The following is a 17,603-nucleotide window of genomic DNA, read 5'->3' on the forward strand; positions in this document are numbered from 1 at the left end:
CAAAACAACCCTGTTTTGAGAGGAACTTCAATTTAAATTTTCCCAATATAACTTTAAACTACACATGATTTACACATTCTAGCCTGATATTAGATTCCATATTATTGTATTAGAAACTAGTGTGCAAAGATATATTTCCATATCTAATCATTTTCTTTTACTTATAATGATTTCTAACCACCTTCAACACTCAGTATTTTCCCCTTATCACAGAAAGCAGGACTTTCTAACAAAGAAATTCTGTTTGTGCATGTCTGCCCTTTGTCTTGGCTATCAATAAGAAAATGTTCCTATCAATTCATAGTCAAAGCAGTTGTGGGGGATGCTTGGGGGAGGGCATTTTTCCATTGTTCTGGAACAGGTGTTGATGTTCAGGAATGTAAGGTGTTGTTGTAAATTGGAGGCTACCTTCATACCTATTAGTATGATAATCAGAGTTTACAATTGGTCAGCTATACACTATTGTGTGACCAGTTAAATGTGTGAATAGGTTACTTCAGTGCAATGTGTAAACGCTTCATATTGAAATCAATCTCCCCACCATCCCCTCTTTTTCTGCAGGTTATCTAGAATCTAATAAGAATGTGTGCTGTTTATATATACATTTGTTTCAATCTTATTTTTTCCATTTCAGAATGCCACCAGCAAGGAGAGATCTTCGGTACAATGTGCAGGATGTGATTGGGATTGTCCAAAATGGAGAGAGTGATGTGGACATAGAGTTCGACGACACTGATGCGACTGACGGGGACTCGACCATCCCTAGGTGATGGGAGTCCAAACGGTCCCTCTTCCAAGAAAGCATGTGCACACCCCCCACAGGATGTGCGCAAGGACCTAACTGGACATTTCCCAATGAAGGTGAAGATAGGACGCTGCAGACATTGCAGTAAAGGGTATACTAATACCCAATGCAGCAAGTGTGATGTTCGCCTCTGTTTTTCAGAGGACAAGAACTGTTTCTGGGACTATCACTGTAAATAAATGTCAAAGTTCTAGTTGTTGCAATAAATGACTGTTCATAACAACATGACTGAGATTATTTTTCATGTTGTACTGTTCTGGGACAAAAGCAAAACCCTGCAAATGAATCCTTAGTTCTGTATTGTTGTTCAGACAATGAGTACAAATACAGGAGATTCTGCTCCCCATTGAGCCCAACGTTGCAATATTACAACATTTCTGTAAAAACTTACAAAAACATTTTTTTTTAAAAAACAACTCATTTTTAGCATCAAATGCCTCCTACAACAACATCTTAATGGTTGAAAAAAATTTTTTTTAGTGTTTTTCTATATTTGGGTTTTACAGGGTTAAAGGGAAAATTTGGATTATATATTGGATTATATATATGTTGGATTGTATGACGTTCTTATCAATTGGCAGTTTCTGTGCTGGTGCCCCTCTCCTCTTCTGACCAGCATCTACTACACTAAGTGATGTACTGATGGGGATAGTAAGAGTGATAAATTTTTTAGGGGGGACTTTTTTGAATGGCTAAAACAGGTTTTGCAGCTAAGTGTATACTATTTTTAGAATACTTCCACTTCTCTACCTCACCTGCAGACAGCCTTTTGCTGTGGGAAACGACCATTATAGACTCCTTTTCCAGACTCCTTTTGTCTCCTTTACCACACAGAAGTTACTGGTCTGCCGCTGTCTTGATCATATAGTTTGTTTATTATTCAACTGTCACCAAGTGTAAACTATATTTAGTATATTTTCAACACTTTATTAGATAAAAGTAGGTTGTAAAACATACCTGAAGAATATAGCAGGACATTGAGCTACTTCAGGTGGTAGAATCTGAACTACATGACAGAGGATTCAGAATATTACTGGAAGTTTCCAGGTTATTGTAGCTAGCTCGTGTTTAAGTGATTTGTATACCTTGGGGGTCCAAATCCTCCAAACAAAATAAAAATCAAAGTCAGTCTATGGAAAAAAACATTTTATTTTCATCAAACAGGATTTTGTCTGTAACCAAACAAACAGAATATGGTTAAAATCTTTTTGTATGGCATGTCACTCAAACTCACTGACATCACTGTTATCACCAATACTAAGCACCATAACATTATTATAGTTACACTGAGAACCATTCAGCTTAACTACGAACCTTTCCAGAAAACAAACCAAACCACTGTCAGCAAAACCCAATTGAGATTTAATGTCAAAATAATTTTAGGTTTTCATGTGCACTTTATGCAGGTTCAAATATGACAGTTTTTCTGACCATGTCATGTAAATGGTTTGACAGATAGTGGGACTCACCTTCACACTGGACTGTTGTTTTTTGTACTCTGCCCTACAAAGTTAAAGCAAAAACATTTAATTATTTATTTTTTCCCAAAAGTGAAACATGATGACTCAGCTCAGCCTTTTAAACAAAATAAACTGTTTTCTTCACCTATGTATCAGGCAACCCTTTACCAGAAGATGACAGAGGTAAAGAGGCTAACTGACCCTTCGCTAAGCAGCTCCTCCGAACAGCAACAGTCAATCACAATGTAGATTAGCAACCATAAGTAGGCATTGCAAGCTTTGCATGTCTCTACATGTTGAAGAGGTGTGCAATGGTCTCTAAGAAGAGCGGTCTTTATCTGCTCTATTTCACACATTTGCACTTGTGTTTTACATTTTTGAAAGACTACAAAAGACACCACTGTCCAAACTCGCAAGACAAAGTTTAGCCTAACATAAGTTGTGTACATTTACATGTCCAGCTAACTAGCTTACTACCTGCAGTAAGGTTTCTTCCAGCCAAACAGGCAAGGTTTGAAACCATCGCATTTGCCAAACTCGGGGGTTATTCCCAGAGGTTCAGTTGAGTATTATTTGTAGGGTTTGAGGAGGATGTAGGGTGGTGCAGAATCAAAGTAGAGCGCCAACAATAAAGCATCTTCCTTTGTCTCAAGGCTCATTGGGCTGGTTTTATTACACAGACCTGGCAACCCTGTCTGGTTCATTCTCTTTTGGTTTAAAGTGGTTAGCTTAGCTCTTATCCCAGCTCTCTTCCTGAGACAATTGTGGTCTGGCTGAGTGATTGTCTAAAGGTCCGCTGCACTTAATCTAATCCCTGTTCTTGCTTTTCCCACGTTAATGAGTGGATTTCTGTTACCTATCATGTGTCATATTTCACCATCAATACAATGTTTGCAAAGATGTTGCTTTAGCCTCTGTCTTCCTCAGTCTTTTAGCTTTAAAGTTAAATCATGTACACAGCTGCTAAAGTTACTACAAGGAACTTTCAAAGTCAGCTGGAGACTTCTCAGCTGACATAAGGAGTTTATTAGCATCAGCTTACATTAGCTAGTTAGTCATCATTTTAACAAACAAAATCCACTGTCATCAGTTAGAAACAATAATGCATCCAAAAATGATCGCTGCAGTTTTAATGGCAAGTTGGAGCCAGATCCTCCTTTAAATTTGCCACCTTTATCGCTGTAAACTTTGCAGTGTGAGAATGGAAAGCTTGACAGACACAGTAACAGGAGGACAGCGGGGCTTAGTGAAGGGTCAGTTGGTCATTAGTTGAGTTTGTTGCCACCCATCTCCTTTTGTAGGGCAGCAGTATGCTGACCAAACTGTACTGTTATTTATGTATGCATGGTTACTACTTCGGTTTTAAAGTTAAGAGAGAGTGGCTGCTGTAGAACTGATGCAGCAGAGATGCACAGAACAGGTACTTAACTCCAGTGACACAAATGCAGCAGAATATGATGCTTGTCATCAGCTGTTAACTTGTTGTGGGGTGAAAAAATTAAAAAATGCTCAAAGAGATTAAGTTTAAAGATGCACTTTGAAGTTTTAATAACTTCTGTCATTAAAATCCCATCTGTGTGTTCTGGGTGTGTGTGTGTGTGTGTGTGTGTGTGTTTGATAAACAGCTGCTGTCGATACCCTTCCTGCTTCTCATCCTCCTATCAGCAGAGCTCTTTACACATTGAGGGATTTGCTTTATTTTCAGTGCTAATATCAGAATAGCTGTTTTCGTTACATCCATGTCTGCTTGACACTTTCTCATTCCGATCATCTCCCTACTTTCCACTGAGTCACAATCCACCTGTCAGACCGAAGCAGATTAGCATTTCAGAAACACATTAACTGTCTCTGCGTGCAGTGAACGAGGTGACAGACAGCCAACAATTTTATAGAGTCTGTGCTGCTGTCAGTGTTGAAAGCTTCACTCTTCAGAGACATTTAGAGAGCTGGGAGAGGAAGCTCCCAGCAGGCAGCCTGCATACAGCAAGGAAGAGAACTTTTAAGTGGGGGTAAAAAGAAAAAGCAACGTGAACAGGATGTGGAGGCTTTTAAATGGAACCGCACATTTGATAGAAGTGATCAAAGTTCATGAAGAAGACTGGGTTTCCTGCCATGCCACCATGTTTCGAAAGAATAATCTCACTCTACCACTTCCCTCCTTATGGCTCAGATCTCAAACCTTCACTGCAACAAACATTCACACAATCATTCACTTACAAAAGTCCTAATAAATGAACCCGAACTACAGACTAGGAACCTAGTTTTACTGGAACAAAGCTGTTTGAATAGCTTGAACCATGGGAAAGGAAGAAGTCACCTTATGGTGGCAGGGTGTCTGTGGGAGAAACTGCTTGACTTATGAATTTTCAAATAGCATTTCTCAGGATGCATTACATAAGAGAAGCCACTTTGATATGCTTTAAACCTTTGTAGCTTCCGATGTCTCTGCACTTTTAATGAAACTTTTTATGGAGATGTCTGCAGGGTAAAGGTTAATTAAGTGATGTCACAGCTTTCTTGCTGACATTCTCATATTTCTCTCCGTCGTTTCACTTTGCAAAGTTTAAGCAAGACTTTAAAATGCCTACTGACCCTGCTTTGCTTGTAAATTACGTGATTATGTATATGATTGGCCATTGGATGGATGTAAATAGTCACTGATAATTGCTGTGTAGAGTATAAAAGTTTGTCCTTAAACTTATATTCCTTAACATTTTCATTACATTAAAAGCCATTTTGATATTTATGGCGGGTGTTTTTTTTCAACGATAACCTTTCAATCATTCACACAGTTTTAAGTAGCTATAGTTGGTGGCAGAGTCTGCTGTTCCCACCCTGGATTTAAACTGCCTCCTTAGGCCTACCTTCAATAGAAGTTTGTCAGAACAATCTGGTATCATGCCAAAGCGCTTAATAGACCTGATGGTGTACCCTTTTGGCTCACCAAGGCATTTAAAGCACACTTGGTTTTTCCATGGTCAAATAAGCAGTTATGATTATGCAATCTCTGGTTAGATTTTCAAAATAAAGCTTGCTGAGAAACATCTTAGGTGGTTGCAGTTTGGTCTGGTTTTGGTAACAAATCTACTTGGTTATGTTTAGGAAAACATTGCTGTTTTGGTTAAAATAGCTACTTCCTCAATAATGACTATTGGTTTCACACAATAACCAAACCCCAGTCCCCTGTGAAACACTCCTGTGTTTGACACAACTACCCATCCTACCTTTTTCACTGTGCAGACTTTCTTCTTATAAATTAAGATAGATGCCATATCTCTAGTGTCTCCTACTGAACAAAAATGAAGTCAAAATATCCTGTATATGAACACTGCCATCTTGCACTGGTGACATCATTTGGAGCCTGTGCAGGCTAACACAATGGTGAACATAGCTCAGCTGTCAGTCATGACATGAAACCCTCTTTTTATGTCATCAAATAACTAATAAAACCAAAACTGACTAGAAAACCAAACACTTCAACATACATCAGTGTGATAAGAACTACCTAATAACAGAAAATATATTTGTGAAAAAATTAATTGATGTGTAATTTGATTTTTGTGTGCGTTTTTAGTTTGGCTCATGTCTTAGGAAAACTGGGGAGGCATGGTTTATGACCTATACTGCAGGCAGGCCAGGGGGTGATCAAGATGCTCTAGCATCACCATTTGGGAAGCTCTCATGTTGTCCATTCTGACATGATATCTTCTGATGGATCTGATCAGTGGATCCTGGGCTGGTCAGAAACGCAACAGAGCAACTGGTGTATCTGCTCACAGTGCAGCCAAACAAAGTAGCTGTTCAGGGAGTGTTTTCAAACCAGCTAGGACTGAAATCTTAATGCACTAACTGTTTCGTAAAGATGCAGGACGGACAGCTGAGGCACATAAAGCAGGAGGGAGCTGCAGATTGACGATGATAATTCTCCGTAGGTTCATCGCTATGAACGACCCCTGTTACATGCCACATGTTTTCAGTCATTTAATACACTATTTTTAAAAATACTAATTAGAGCTGCTTTAAGGATTGTAACTTTAAAACTGTGTATATCCACACCTAATTTCATAAATTTGGAATCAGTTTTAGAAAGAAATTTCTCCTTCACCTAAACACTGAGGACCAACAAAAATGTGACAATGTGAAAGCTTGAACCTTCAAAGAAAGCAGGTAGTGGGATGGATGGTGGTGAAAAGAAAAAAAAATATTGGAATTTGCAGTCAGAGGGAGACCATGTGAAAAGTCTGACTGAGCTACCATGGGATAGAAAACAACATCCTGCCAATCTCAAGATCTCTCCTGGATCTACATATAAGCACACATCTCCCTCCAAGAGAAGCCCAACCACAAGAGAGCGTAGATTCACATTTTTCCTACCATCCACCGTAAAAATACTAACACCTCCGTTATGTCCAACATTTCAATATGACAAAGTGACATTAGCCAGAGATTGTTACAAAGACATTAATTAAACATTTACATTTTTTTGAATATTTACAATTGAAACAAGGATATCAACACCTCATAAGTCCCACACTGTTGCCTGTTTGTATCAGTATATTCACAATTTATAGTAACGCAACAAAAAGACAACACTGTGAATTGTTCTTTTTTGTCTCCTCATGCTATGCAGCCACATCTGCCAGCGAAGTCTCTGATTGGTTCTGAGTGCAGTGTAAAGTCCTGAGGTGTGACAGGACATCCCTGTCTGCACCGTCTGCTCTGAAACCCACCAGTTCATTAGGTCATCTGGCCTCCAGTTAAATGAAATACTCCTTTGGGTTTTCACAGGAGACATTCTGCGAGTCAGCCTGGTTGTTGAAAGGGAAATCCTGGCTGTCCTCCTGCTTGACTCCCTTCACTTCCTGGTTTCGATATGTCTCTTTTCTCTGGTAGAGGAATCTGGCGGTTATGGCCAGGCCAGTCACAATCACAAAGATCACCACTGCTATGACACCTGCAAGGTAGAGGACATTTTAAGATCTAAAAATGTTGACATATCAGAAAATTATCTTTTCAAGTTTTAACATGCATGAATTCTTCAAAAATTTAGAGGAACTATTACAAAATTAGAACAAAATCTATACCTATTTTCCCCATTGTGCTGCCAGTCTGTCTAATCTTTAAGTACATTAAACATCATTTTAAATCTTTTAAATCTATTAGGCTCTTCTGCTCTGTTGGGCACGTTCAGGAATATGAGGGCAGGTTTCATTTAATTGGAAATCCAAAATACATCTGAAATCAATTTAATACTACCTTACATTACACAGAGGCCATGCTATTTAAGATAACAGCAAAAAAGTTTTTCCATCAGCAAGTCATTCCTTCATAGGTTTAATTAGGTGAACTGCCCTTTGTGCACGGAGACAGAGTCAGGGCAGTTTAATGGACAGTTTTAAATGACTTTTCTGCCTGTCTCACCTTTTCTATCTACGCGATTATAGATTGAACCTTTTCAGTCCTCACTTTGAATCAATCTGTGCTGGCAGAGCAACAAAGTTTTAAATGAGTTTTAAATGGACTCTTGTCTGGCACATCACTTTACTCTTTCTCGGAGCTCAACATTTGCCCACAACTGTTCACCCCAGCAAAGGTGTCACGTAACCTTTAAACTTGATCTTTGAGGCTGTTTACACCTGGTATCAACGTGCATCTTGGGTGAGCCAATCAAACAAACATGAACTTCAAGCACAGGTGAATGCAGCCAAGACACATTGAGATCCAGGTGGTCTGGGCTGCATTTGGCCACATCCTTTAAGCAGTGTGCAGCAATGTGTTCAGGGCCACACTGAAGGACCACCTACACATATACAGTGAGAGAGAGTTTAAGTGTGCATTCTGCTCATAGTACAGTTATAAAATCCCAGAGCACCACAGAGTGTCTCTCCTTTCCCCTGGGCTGCTGACAACACTTATTCAGGACTTAAGTTTGGCGCTGAATTGACAAAAAAGGAACAAACTTTTGAATCTTTGTATTGAATGGCCAAATGGACCTTCAACTCACAAATTAGCTGAAGTGTTTATTTGCATATAGAGCAGGTTTTATGCATTGTAATACCAGGTGTGAACTGACACTTAAAGCTGTTCACTTGTGATTGGATCAACCAAGATGCATGTTATTACCAGGTGTGTTCGTCACTATGTTGAAAAAACAAAACCAACCAAATACATTAAATATTGATATTTGATAGATGACAAACTGCAATTATAATTAATGATTGTCCAAAGTATACCAGAAAACAGATGGTGGTGTTATATCAGTAATGGCATTTTCACACCTGCAGTTCAGTTCATTTGGTCCGGACCAAAAGGACAAAAAAGAAATACTGTTATTTCAGTCCCAGTCAGGTTCATATTCACATTGACTTTTTACAAACGAAACATGCAGTTTTACAGACTGATAGGTAACTCACTGAATTTAGTGATTTGTCATCCTGCATCATCAGGAGCCATGTGGGAAAATCAAATTCCTGTGACTGACAGAAGTTCACGCAGCATTTTACTGCTTCAGATGTGTATATTTAAGAGCTCACAACCAACCAGTTCTAAGCATTATTTTTGCAAGTCGCAGCTTGTTGTGAGTGACTGACAGAAACGGGATGAAAAGTAGGTGTCTTGTAGCTTCCAGGACACAGAGCACCTGTGTGCACTTCACTGACCTGCTGTGGCTCATATGTGTGTAATGTCCACACAGAGACGGCGCACTGCGTCTGCCAGCCCTACTGTATATTCCTCTATACTGAGTTTACAGAAGTGTTGGGGGAAAAAAGAAGAAGAAAGCAATGTGATTTCTTTCCCTTTGTTCAGAGAGAGAGAGGGGGGGAGGGGACAGCACATCTGCCTTTCACCGGACTTTTTAATGTGTGTGACATACAGTTGTAGTTGTGGAATCGCTGTCACACACTGTTAAATCAGACAAAGCACATAGGTATGAACTTCAGCACAGGTATTATTACGCTGATTAACAGGTCAAAAGCTGTTAAAACTGCTGTGTCCTACTCTGTTAGTATATGAATTTCATAAATATAGGCTATACATGTCTTATCAATTATACGATCGCCTCCTGGACAGATTTCACAATCAGCTGATGGATTTATCAGCAGTCGAAATGGTGCTAAAATCACATCATCCATCATAAAATCCTGTGGTTGATGAGGCAGGTGTGAAAACGCCTTAAAACCAGGTGAAACGGGTCCCTGCTCCAGCACAATGCAAGACAGTGTAAAGGTTCAGTACCTCCAATCAGAGCTGAGTCAGTCCTGATGGCATTGACTAAAGGTTGACCTGAACCCACTGAACCAGACTGGTCTACAGTAGAAAAAGAAGAGTAGTGGTGGAGGAGTGGAGGAAGACAGAGGGGAAAAAGGACAATAAAACCGAAAATGAAAAACCAAAGAGAACCAAGAAAGATAACAAGAAAATAAAAGGATAATAGGCAAAAAAAGAGAATCAGATCAGAGACAGACAGAAGAAAATACAGAGACAAGATCAGAACATTATCATTCAGAGTAGATATGAAATCCATCACCTTCAAATTACTCTAATAAAGCATCACAAACCAGATGAGAATGAGCCCAGAGGCGAGAAATCCCAAAGGAAACTTTCCCCTCTGTGGTCCAAATTAAGTAAAGCATTGATCACACTGTCATTAGTCTCCCAAAAACAAAGATGATACTGTATGTGACTAATGAGCTGGAAAAGCAGCTTTCATGCAATTTGGATACAAATGGAAAGACAACAGGAGGTGCATGCTACTCTTGTATACAGACAAATCCCAAAGTTAAAATATAATGTGTGTACCAACTTGTCATTTGTCATAATTAAACAACATCATAGAAAATGTCCTTGGTGTTGTAGAACAATTGACTACAGTGGATTTAAACAGCTTCCCTAAGAAATATACATTTTTGTTTCACCATTTTAGCTACTGTGGTTTCCATGACAACTGTAAAAGCTGCATCGTTGGCTCCCGACCAATTGCACGGTCAGATGAACTCTTTTGTTCAACTACAGCAAAGTGTGCAAATTGAGGAACGGTACAAAGTATTAGTAGAAGCAAATACCATAGCAGGTCTGAATGAGCTGAGCAGTGTAGCTTGTCATGATACATAATAAGGGCTTCAGGCTTGACAAGTTAACCAAAGATACTTTAATAACTCCCAATCTGGCAAACAACACTGCACTATTGTTGTCACTGTCGGCTGTGCTGACTGTGGCTTCCTTTTTAGTACTGAAATATGTAGAATGCTGTCAGCTTTATCCCTTTACACTGTCAACAAATCCCACAAAATACTCCTGTCTGTAGCTCTCAGCCCAGTTGTTCACGCTGAAGAAATAAATCTTAAAAAGCTGACAAATATACAATTTTACTTAAAAAAAAAAAAAAAAAAAAGCTTATTCATTTTCTAAAACGGCTGTAGTAAAACTGTAATTTAAAAAATGTAGCTCAAACAAATACTGGATTAGTTGGGGACTATTTTAAGTGACAGATTTAAAGTAATAAAGAACATGTCGACCAGTGCAACAGTTTTTATCAGCATTTAGACAACAGTGGAGCTGAATGCCACAGAGGAATAAGTGATCAGGCTTTAGCTATATAGACAACGCTTGTTAGTCAAATCTGGCTTCTCTACACCTAACAACTACAGTCACGTTTAGCACTTGCACAATGGTAGTTATCAACTCGGTAAATCAACCTGGAGTTTCCCAATCCAGCCATGAGCACATTCACACTAAAGGGGTGGTGTTTACAGGATATGACCAAACATACACAAGTCTATGGGCGGCAGAGCTGCTTTCTTTTTTTTTTTTTTTTTTCAATGAAGTGTTTCAAAGCTTATAATATCAATGCTCCATCATTACAGCATGAGTAGACCTGACTGTAATAACATAAAATTATGGAAACATAATTCAAAGTAGCAAATATACTTAGTTTTGTAAGCTGACAGACAGATTAATCCCTCCCTCTGATGACAATTTATCTCGTATTAAAAAAAATCACCAGAGAAAGTCGAAGGGATTTGCTGGTGTCTGAACACCCTTGACCTCCTAAACAGGCTACTCACAATCCACAAACAAAGCTCTACAGGATCAGCGGGGTTGCAAACTGTAAGCTCTTTCCTTAATCAATCATTGGTAAAAATTAACAATCTATTAATCATATTCACATTTGGTACTGTTTGGTATATGCAAATTTTTAAGATTTTGTTTTTTTCCCCTCAAGCAAAGCTTTATTTCCACAGCAACATATTGCACATTCTGATGGCATTACAGCCTGTACCTGTCATTTACTTTACAACTGTACTTTGTAACTTCTAGGACAGACTACATTTGCAGGACCACAGCTATTAGAAGTGTCTATGCTACAAATAAGCAGTCAAAAAACATAATGAACTTCTGTCATGGTATCAAGTTTGATATTAAATTTCTAACCACCAACCAGTTCATTCCCTCTCCTACCTGACAGGTGGTGTGTGTTCTCTGCAGCGTAGGGGTTGGCTGAGGCCGAGGAGCCGCAGTTGGACTGAGCTAAAGGTCCAGTGATGATGACGGGGCTGGTGTCTGGGTGGAGCAGAGCAGCTTTCAGAGGGCTGATGGAGTTGAAGTGGACCACCGACAAACAGCCGGTAAAACCGAGAGACGCCAACCTGACCAGGTCTGGATCCAAATCATCAGACCCTGTAGAAAGAAATGGAATAAGACAAGTGAATAAAAACCCCACAATCACTTTGCTTTTGATTTAATCTTGTTTATTGTCTTTTTAAATAACAGCATTTGTTTGGACTGAGATATATTCACTGTGTTTACAAGGTACAAGTATCTAAATGCTCTCACATGTACAGTACTGACATAATACTGGCTCTTTTTTATTCATACAGATAAAAAAAATACAATGAACTGATCTACACTGACATGAAAGAGGCTTAATTGCATATTTTGACAGCTAGAAGATCAGTATGTATTGGTAATCCATTAAACACATTTTTGGTTTTTTTTTTTTTAAATAAAGCATATGCTTTACACAAACAGACATCTGATTTCTTCCCAGTAGGCGTTATTGTGTTGTGAAATACCATCACATCAGTGGAGGAGACTGTCAGGTGCTTGCAAGCTGGTAGCAGCACACATCGTAACTTATCAGTTGTCTCTCTGGTCACACCTTGAATGGCAACTTCAAGATGAACTGGTGCAAATGACGTCTGATTATCTTATTGACTCAATACATTTCCATGACCAGTTTAAACTTCACAAGAGCTAGCTCAAAGTTAAGTTCACACATTAAAATGAGCTAAGAGACAATTTAAGAAAATGTTGCTGCATGAGGTCCAATGTGTGTATGCAGAAAGCGGAAGAAAAAGAGGTGCAGTAAAGCATGCTGGGCACCACCAAAAACAGTGCTTCAGACAGTTGAGCTGCAAACAACGGAACGAACAGCCCAGTTTTTATTTGCTCTCACTTGCCCCAACAAAAACTGCCTTGAAGTGTCATTTTAGTTATCTCAAGAAGAAGAGTTCATTATCTAAAAAAAAAAAAAAGTTGGAAAAACTTTGTCAAAACTCGAAAGTTCGAGTAGGACACAAAATTATAAATATAATTATTTAGTTGCCTTGAAATTCTAACTTTTCTTAACTTTGCTTTTACAGAGTAGATGTGTTAAAACATTTTCTAGCATCAGCATGGAGCATCATGCACAAGACTGCCCATGGCCATGACATACACTAACAGGTTCATTGACTTGGCTGCAGATTCTCTTGTTATTTGTCATCAGAACGTTGGTGGCAGGACATGGACTTGAACTGATTCAGCACCTGTAAACGTGCCATTCATTCTTTATGCTGAGTACAACAGTGTTTCTGTTGTAGATACTTTTATATATTTATATAGATATCTGTTTACTCTGCTGAGAACAGCAGGACACAAACTGACATCAAGTCAGGAACGATAATCCTCATCACCATCCAATCATAAAGACACTCACACTCACACTCACACTCACACTCACAAGCCTCATTACAGTGGACAGAATGTCAATGTCTCAGCTTCCAGTCTGCATCTATCACTCCTGAAGACATACTATGTGCACTCTCACCTCTACTGTTCACTTTATTGACTTAAATCCCTTCATCATTCACCCACATTCCTTCACAGCAGTGTAAACAGCAGCTGTGAGAGTCGACAACGCTGCTATAAACAGCTGCATCAGTGTCTGTTCAGATGACTGAGAGGTGACTGTGGTTTTACCAGAACACGTCTGCATGTTGATGAGAGCAGCAGGAAACATTACAGCTGCTTGTAAGCTCCTCTCAGCTGACACACTCTTTACTCCATCACCTCTGTCTGCCTCCCTGTCTCTCCGTATTCCTTCCGGGTCCATTAGTTTGGCTGATGGATGACAGGGTTGACAGGAAATGACAGAAAATCCACTTTCCTGCTGCTTTCCTGATCCAGATCTGACTCTCTGCCTGCACTGGTTTGACAGAGGGGAGGGCCGGTCACAGGCTGACATGACTGGGTTAAAACACACTGAGCTGAGTTACACCGCCCTGCAGCTTTACTCCAAAATGACAAAAGATCTTGTACTGTATAGAGAATTTGTGTCAGTTATTAAATAAGCTATAGTGTGCATGCCTCACAAAATATTTATTTTAAGACATTTCATTTCTTTTATCAGTATATTAAATTATATGTTTTGAAATTAAATTAAATTCATACAGTTTATTTTTAAATTTGATCAATTTCATGCTTAAACATGCAAGTAATTACACTTCTCAAGCACTGATTGACACTGAGTAAAAAACCTCCAGAAACATCAATTACAGCCTAAGACAGTAATAGCCTCTGCTGAATTTAATCAAGAGATAATATTTGCTTGTGAGGGATCTAATGGATTTTTTCTGAGATTACGGACTTCATAAAGATGACTGAAATGTTGAGCATTCACACAAAAATATGTAAGGCTGGCTTTACACCATGAAACTGATTGAAACTCAGGTGAAACTAAACGGTCATTGAGTTGCATAATGTAAAGCCCTATTCAACACGTGAAACTTGTCTGAAACTCAGCCACAACAGTTGTAAAACTCTTAATTCTGTGAAACTAGTTTCATGCAACAGCCAATCAAAATGCTGATAACATGTCCAAATATGACATCAAACTATGATACAATATCATTCCAACTCATTTTGACAACAGCTTATCACCAAAATCACCAAAATGAACAATATAATGAAACAGAAGATGGCTTTTTGGACACTTCAGAATGAGATTATCCTCAGACTTCATCTCAAGTTGGTCACGCTCTCAACAAACAAACATGAGTTTGCAGTTAGCCCGTGACAAACATCATATGTTATGTATGTATGTATGTCTGTATGTATGTAGTGGAGGCGGAGCCATTTATGTGTGGTTTCATGGGTCTTATATAGTGTTGGGGGATCATGGCTCCAGCATGTCACTGAGCCAAATTTCAGGTTCACCCAAAAAATCCTGAATTCAGAAATTAACTGTCAAATTGTATGGAAACCGTTTAATGCAATTTGCAAACTACAACTAGCTCTGTGAAATGTTGAATGTGTAAAGCCAGCCTGACAACGAGGAAATTGTTGTATTCTTTCAAGATTCTTGTAAAGGGCAACTTGAGTAAGAAACTACTACATTTCAGAAATGAAAAAAGACACTGTCAAGATATATCACTTTCCTAAATGGTATTGTTTGATAGTGTTGATTAAAGTCATTTTAAATTCAAGTTTTACTAACTAGTGTGTTTCCCTTTAAACTGACAGAGTGGTTTCTGTGTGTCTATCTTATCAGAGAGCTGTGACTGCAGCCCACAGCCTCTCAGCCCCTCATGTTATTAACAGCTTACATCTCAGTCCGTCTCTGATGGAGCCATGACGGAGCCAATTACTCTCTCAGCCCGACTCTGTTACAGGTCCCTGTCCAGGACTACACAGCTAAATGGATAAAACATGGCACTAAACCCAGGTTGGTGATGCTTTGCAATAAAGCGACCATTAAACAGACTCCTGTCCACTTCTGTTCAGGACTGACGAGAAGACTGTGTGAAGGCAGAGAGAGCTTTGACCGAACAGTCTGACTTCCTGGGTTAGGGCTGAACAAGAAATTAAATTTATTGAATGACCAACAAAATGTATCTTCAACAACTTAAAACAAAACTGCTGTGAAAATAACAGAAAATAACATATTTCCCTGATTCATTGAACTTTGTCCCCATTCAGTATGTACCCTGCATGCTACATGCTTTTTCTCTCCCTCTGTCTGCCTGTCCAACACATCTACACAAACAAAACAAAGCTTTTTGTCTCGCTATTTTGCAGCATAAACTGCAGCCAGATGCAGACATCAAAGCTGGGTACACAAAATAAACCAAGCGAGGACACAACTGGGAGTGCTATCCTTTTCTGAAAGTTTACTCTGGTTCAACTTTTTCTCCGCATGGTGTTGCCTTTTTTTTCTTTCTTTTTTTTTGCAATATGAGTGTGCAGTCGAGACTAGACTAGGTGCTTTGTTGCACCTGTAACCACAGCCAACAATAATGTCACGGGGTCCTGGAGTATACCTGTACTCACAACAATGAGGTGAATAGTGGCAGTGAGAAAACAAAATTTCTAGAAGGTGCTAATCGTCTAACCAACCAATCAGCTCATTGACTTTGAGCTTAAATAATTTTGTTGGGGCACTGACCTGTAATATGTATAGAGCACCTCTTTCATTCCCACTCCACACCCCAGACACCTGTTCTTGCACTATGTAACTTTGAGTACAATGTCCCACGAGAAGTGCGTGATGCTTTACAGCATTACGTCACACACCACCAGCTGTGGGTCTTCTGCCAGTACAGACATCATAGCAGAGGTGAAGAGGTCAAAGAGGACGCTGACAAAGGAAGCTAAGACGAGAAAAGGAGTGACCATGCATGAATAAATTTTTGTTGTTGCCCAAAGCTTTGAGAAATAAGTCTGCAAGACAGCCTTCTTGCTGTTTGACTAGTAAGTAATTTGTCTTTTGTTGTTGTACTTGTTTAATGTTTAGCTGTGTCGACTCACTAGTCTTTGCCAGTCTCAAATCACTCAGCTTGTCAACAAATGCATGTGTACATGGTAAAAGTGCAATTTGTATTTATGATAGTGGTGTAAATGTGAATTGCAGTGTTGGGACTGACAATTTATTATGATATAGATTTTAGGTCATATCCTCCAGCACTACTCTGGATAGCTATAAAATTGACTCTGACTCTTTGGCAGCCTCTCCACACAACAGTTGGCAAAAGCCCCACAATGGAGGCAAATGAGCCTAACTGAAGGTAAAGTCAAAAATAACCCAGAGAGCCAACATACTCCTGGGCTGAGCATGTTGCTCATTAGCAGGACTCTCTTTCTTTCAATAAAATGTTGTTGTCCTTTTCTGACTTCCTGTGTACTTTAAGCAGTAGTTGCCAATGCTGGCATAATGATTTTTCCTGCATGAGCACTATGATAAAAGGTTATTATGGACGTACTGCTCAATGATGCCAAAAATGTTTCCTATCACAGGCAACATGACTTTGCAAGTTTAGTGTATATTAATAAGTATCTTTTCATTAAAAATAAAAAATTAAAATAAAAATTGTTGTTTTTGTTGCCTTAGAATGAGACATTTTTGTCTACAAAGGGTACAAGTTCTCTTCCATGCAGGCCACCTTATTAAACCACCATCTTTCTACAGTAGCCCAGAACGGACAAACAAAACATTGACTTTTACCGTACAGTCTGAAGTAATCAATTTATCCAAAAATCAGTCCTACAGGAGAAAACAAACTTAAACTTAAATAATCCAAACATCGGTTCTACACCTGCTCATAACATGTGATTCTGGATGTGAACCTGAGTCTAAGCAAAACTACTTCAGCAGAAGTTGGATTCAGCCACATGGTGTAAAAGTTCTTGTGTTAAATATTGACTCAGCACTACTTACTGTAGCACTCAGTATGATAAAGTGTTTTTTATTTTTGTCTTGGTACAAACAGGTTTTGCTGCATTTACTTCTGTAGATTAAGAAAGCACATGCCGAGTGTTGGATGAGGCCAAACATCTGCTGTTTAATGAGTTTAAGACAAAGTGCGCTCTAACTGAACAGACCTTGTTTCTGCTTTTACGGCTTCCTCACTTACCATGCACTTTGCCCAACACCAGCGACTTGATGGCGTTGAATTCTCCGTCAGATGTCAGGTTGAAGTCCTCTCTGGCATTTTGGTCAATCTGAAACAGCCAACATATTTCTCTTTTAATTGTGGCTCACTAATTAAATAAAAACAGTAAGTTTAAAATGGCTCAGTAAT

General features: G+C 39.0%; 1 protein-coding gene across 1 annotated transcript in view; it reads right to left on the minus strand.

Moving 5' to 3' along the window:
* Window positions 1-6,002: 6,002 nt before the first annotated feature.
* Window positions 6,003-17,603, minus strand: part of LOC146318036 (contactin-associated protein-like 4) — a 136,127-nt gene continuing 124,526 nt past the window's right edge. Inside the window, exons 21-24 of the mRNA XM_084732216.1 lie at window positions 17,436-17,523; window positions 11,725-11,943; window positions 9,502-9,573; window positions 6,003-7,219 (exon numbers count right to left, since the gene is read on the minus strand). Of these exons, the coding sequence (XP_084588342.1) occupies window positions 7,023-7,219; window positions 9,502-9,573; window positions 11,725-11,943; window positions 17,436-17,523 (576 nt within the window). The 3' untranslated portion in view covers window positions 6,003-7,022. The remainder of the gene's footprint in view (window positions 7,220-9,501; window positions 9,574-11,724; window positions 11,944-17,435; window positions 17,524-17,603) is intronic.

The sequence above is a fragment of the Lutjanus erythropterus genome, chromosome 12 (assembly GCF_056507025.1).
Source record: "Lutjanus erythropterus isolate fLutEry1 chromosome 12, fLutEry1.hap2, whole genome shotgun sequence".
NCBI classification, from domain to species: Eukaryota; Metazoa; Chordata; class Actinopteri; order Lutjaniformes; family Lutjanidae; genus Lutjanus; species Lutjanus erythropterus.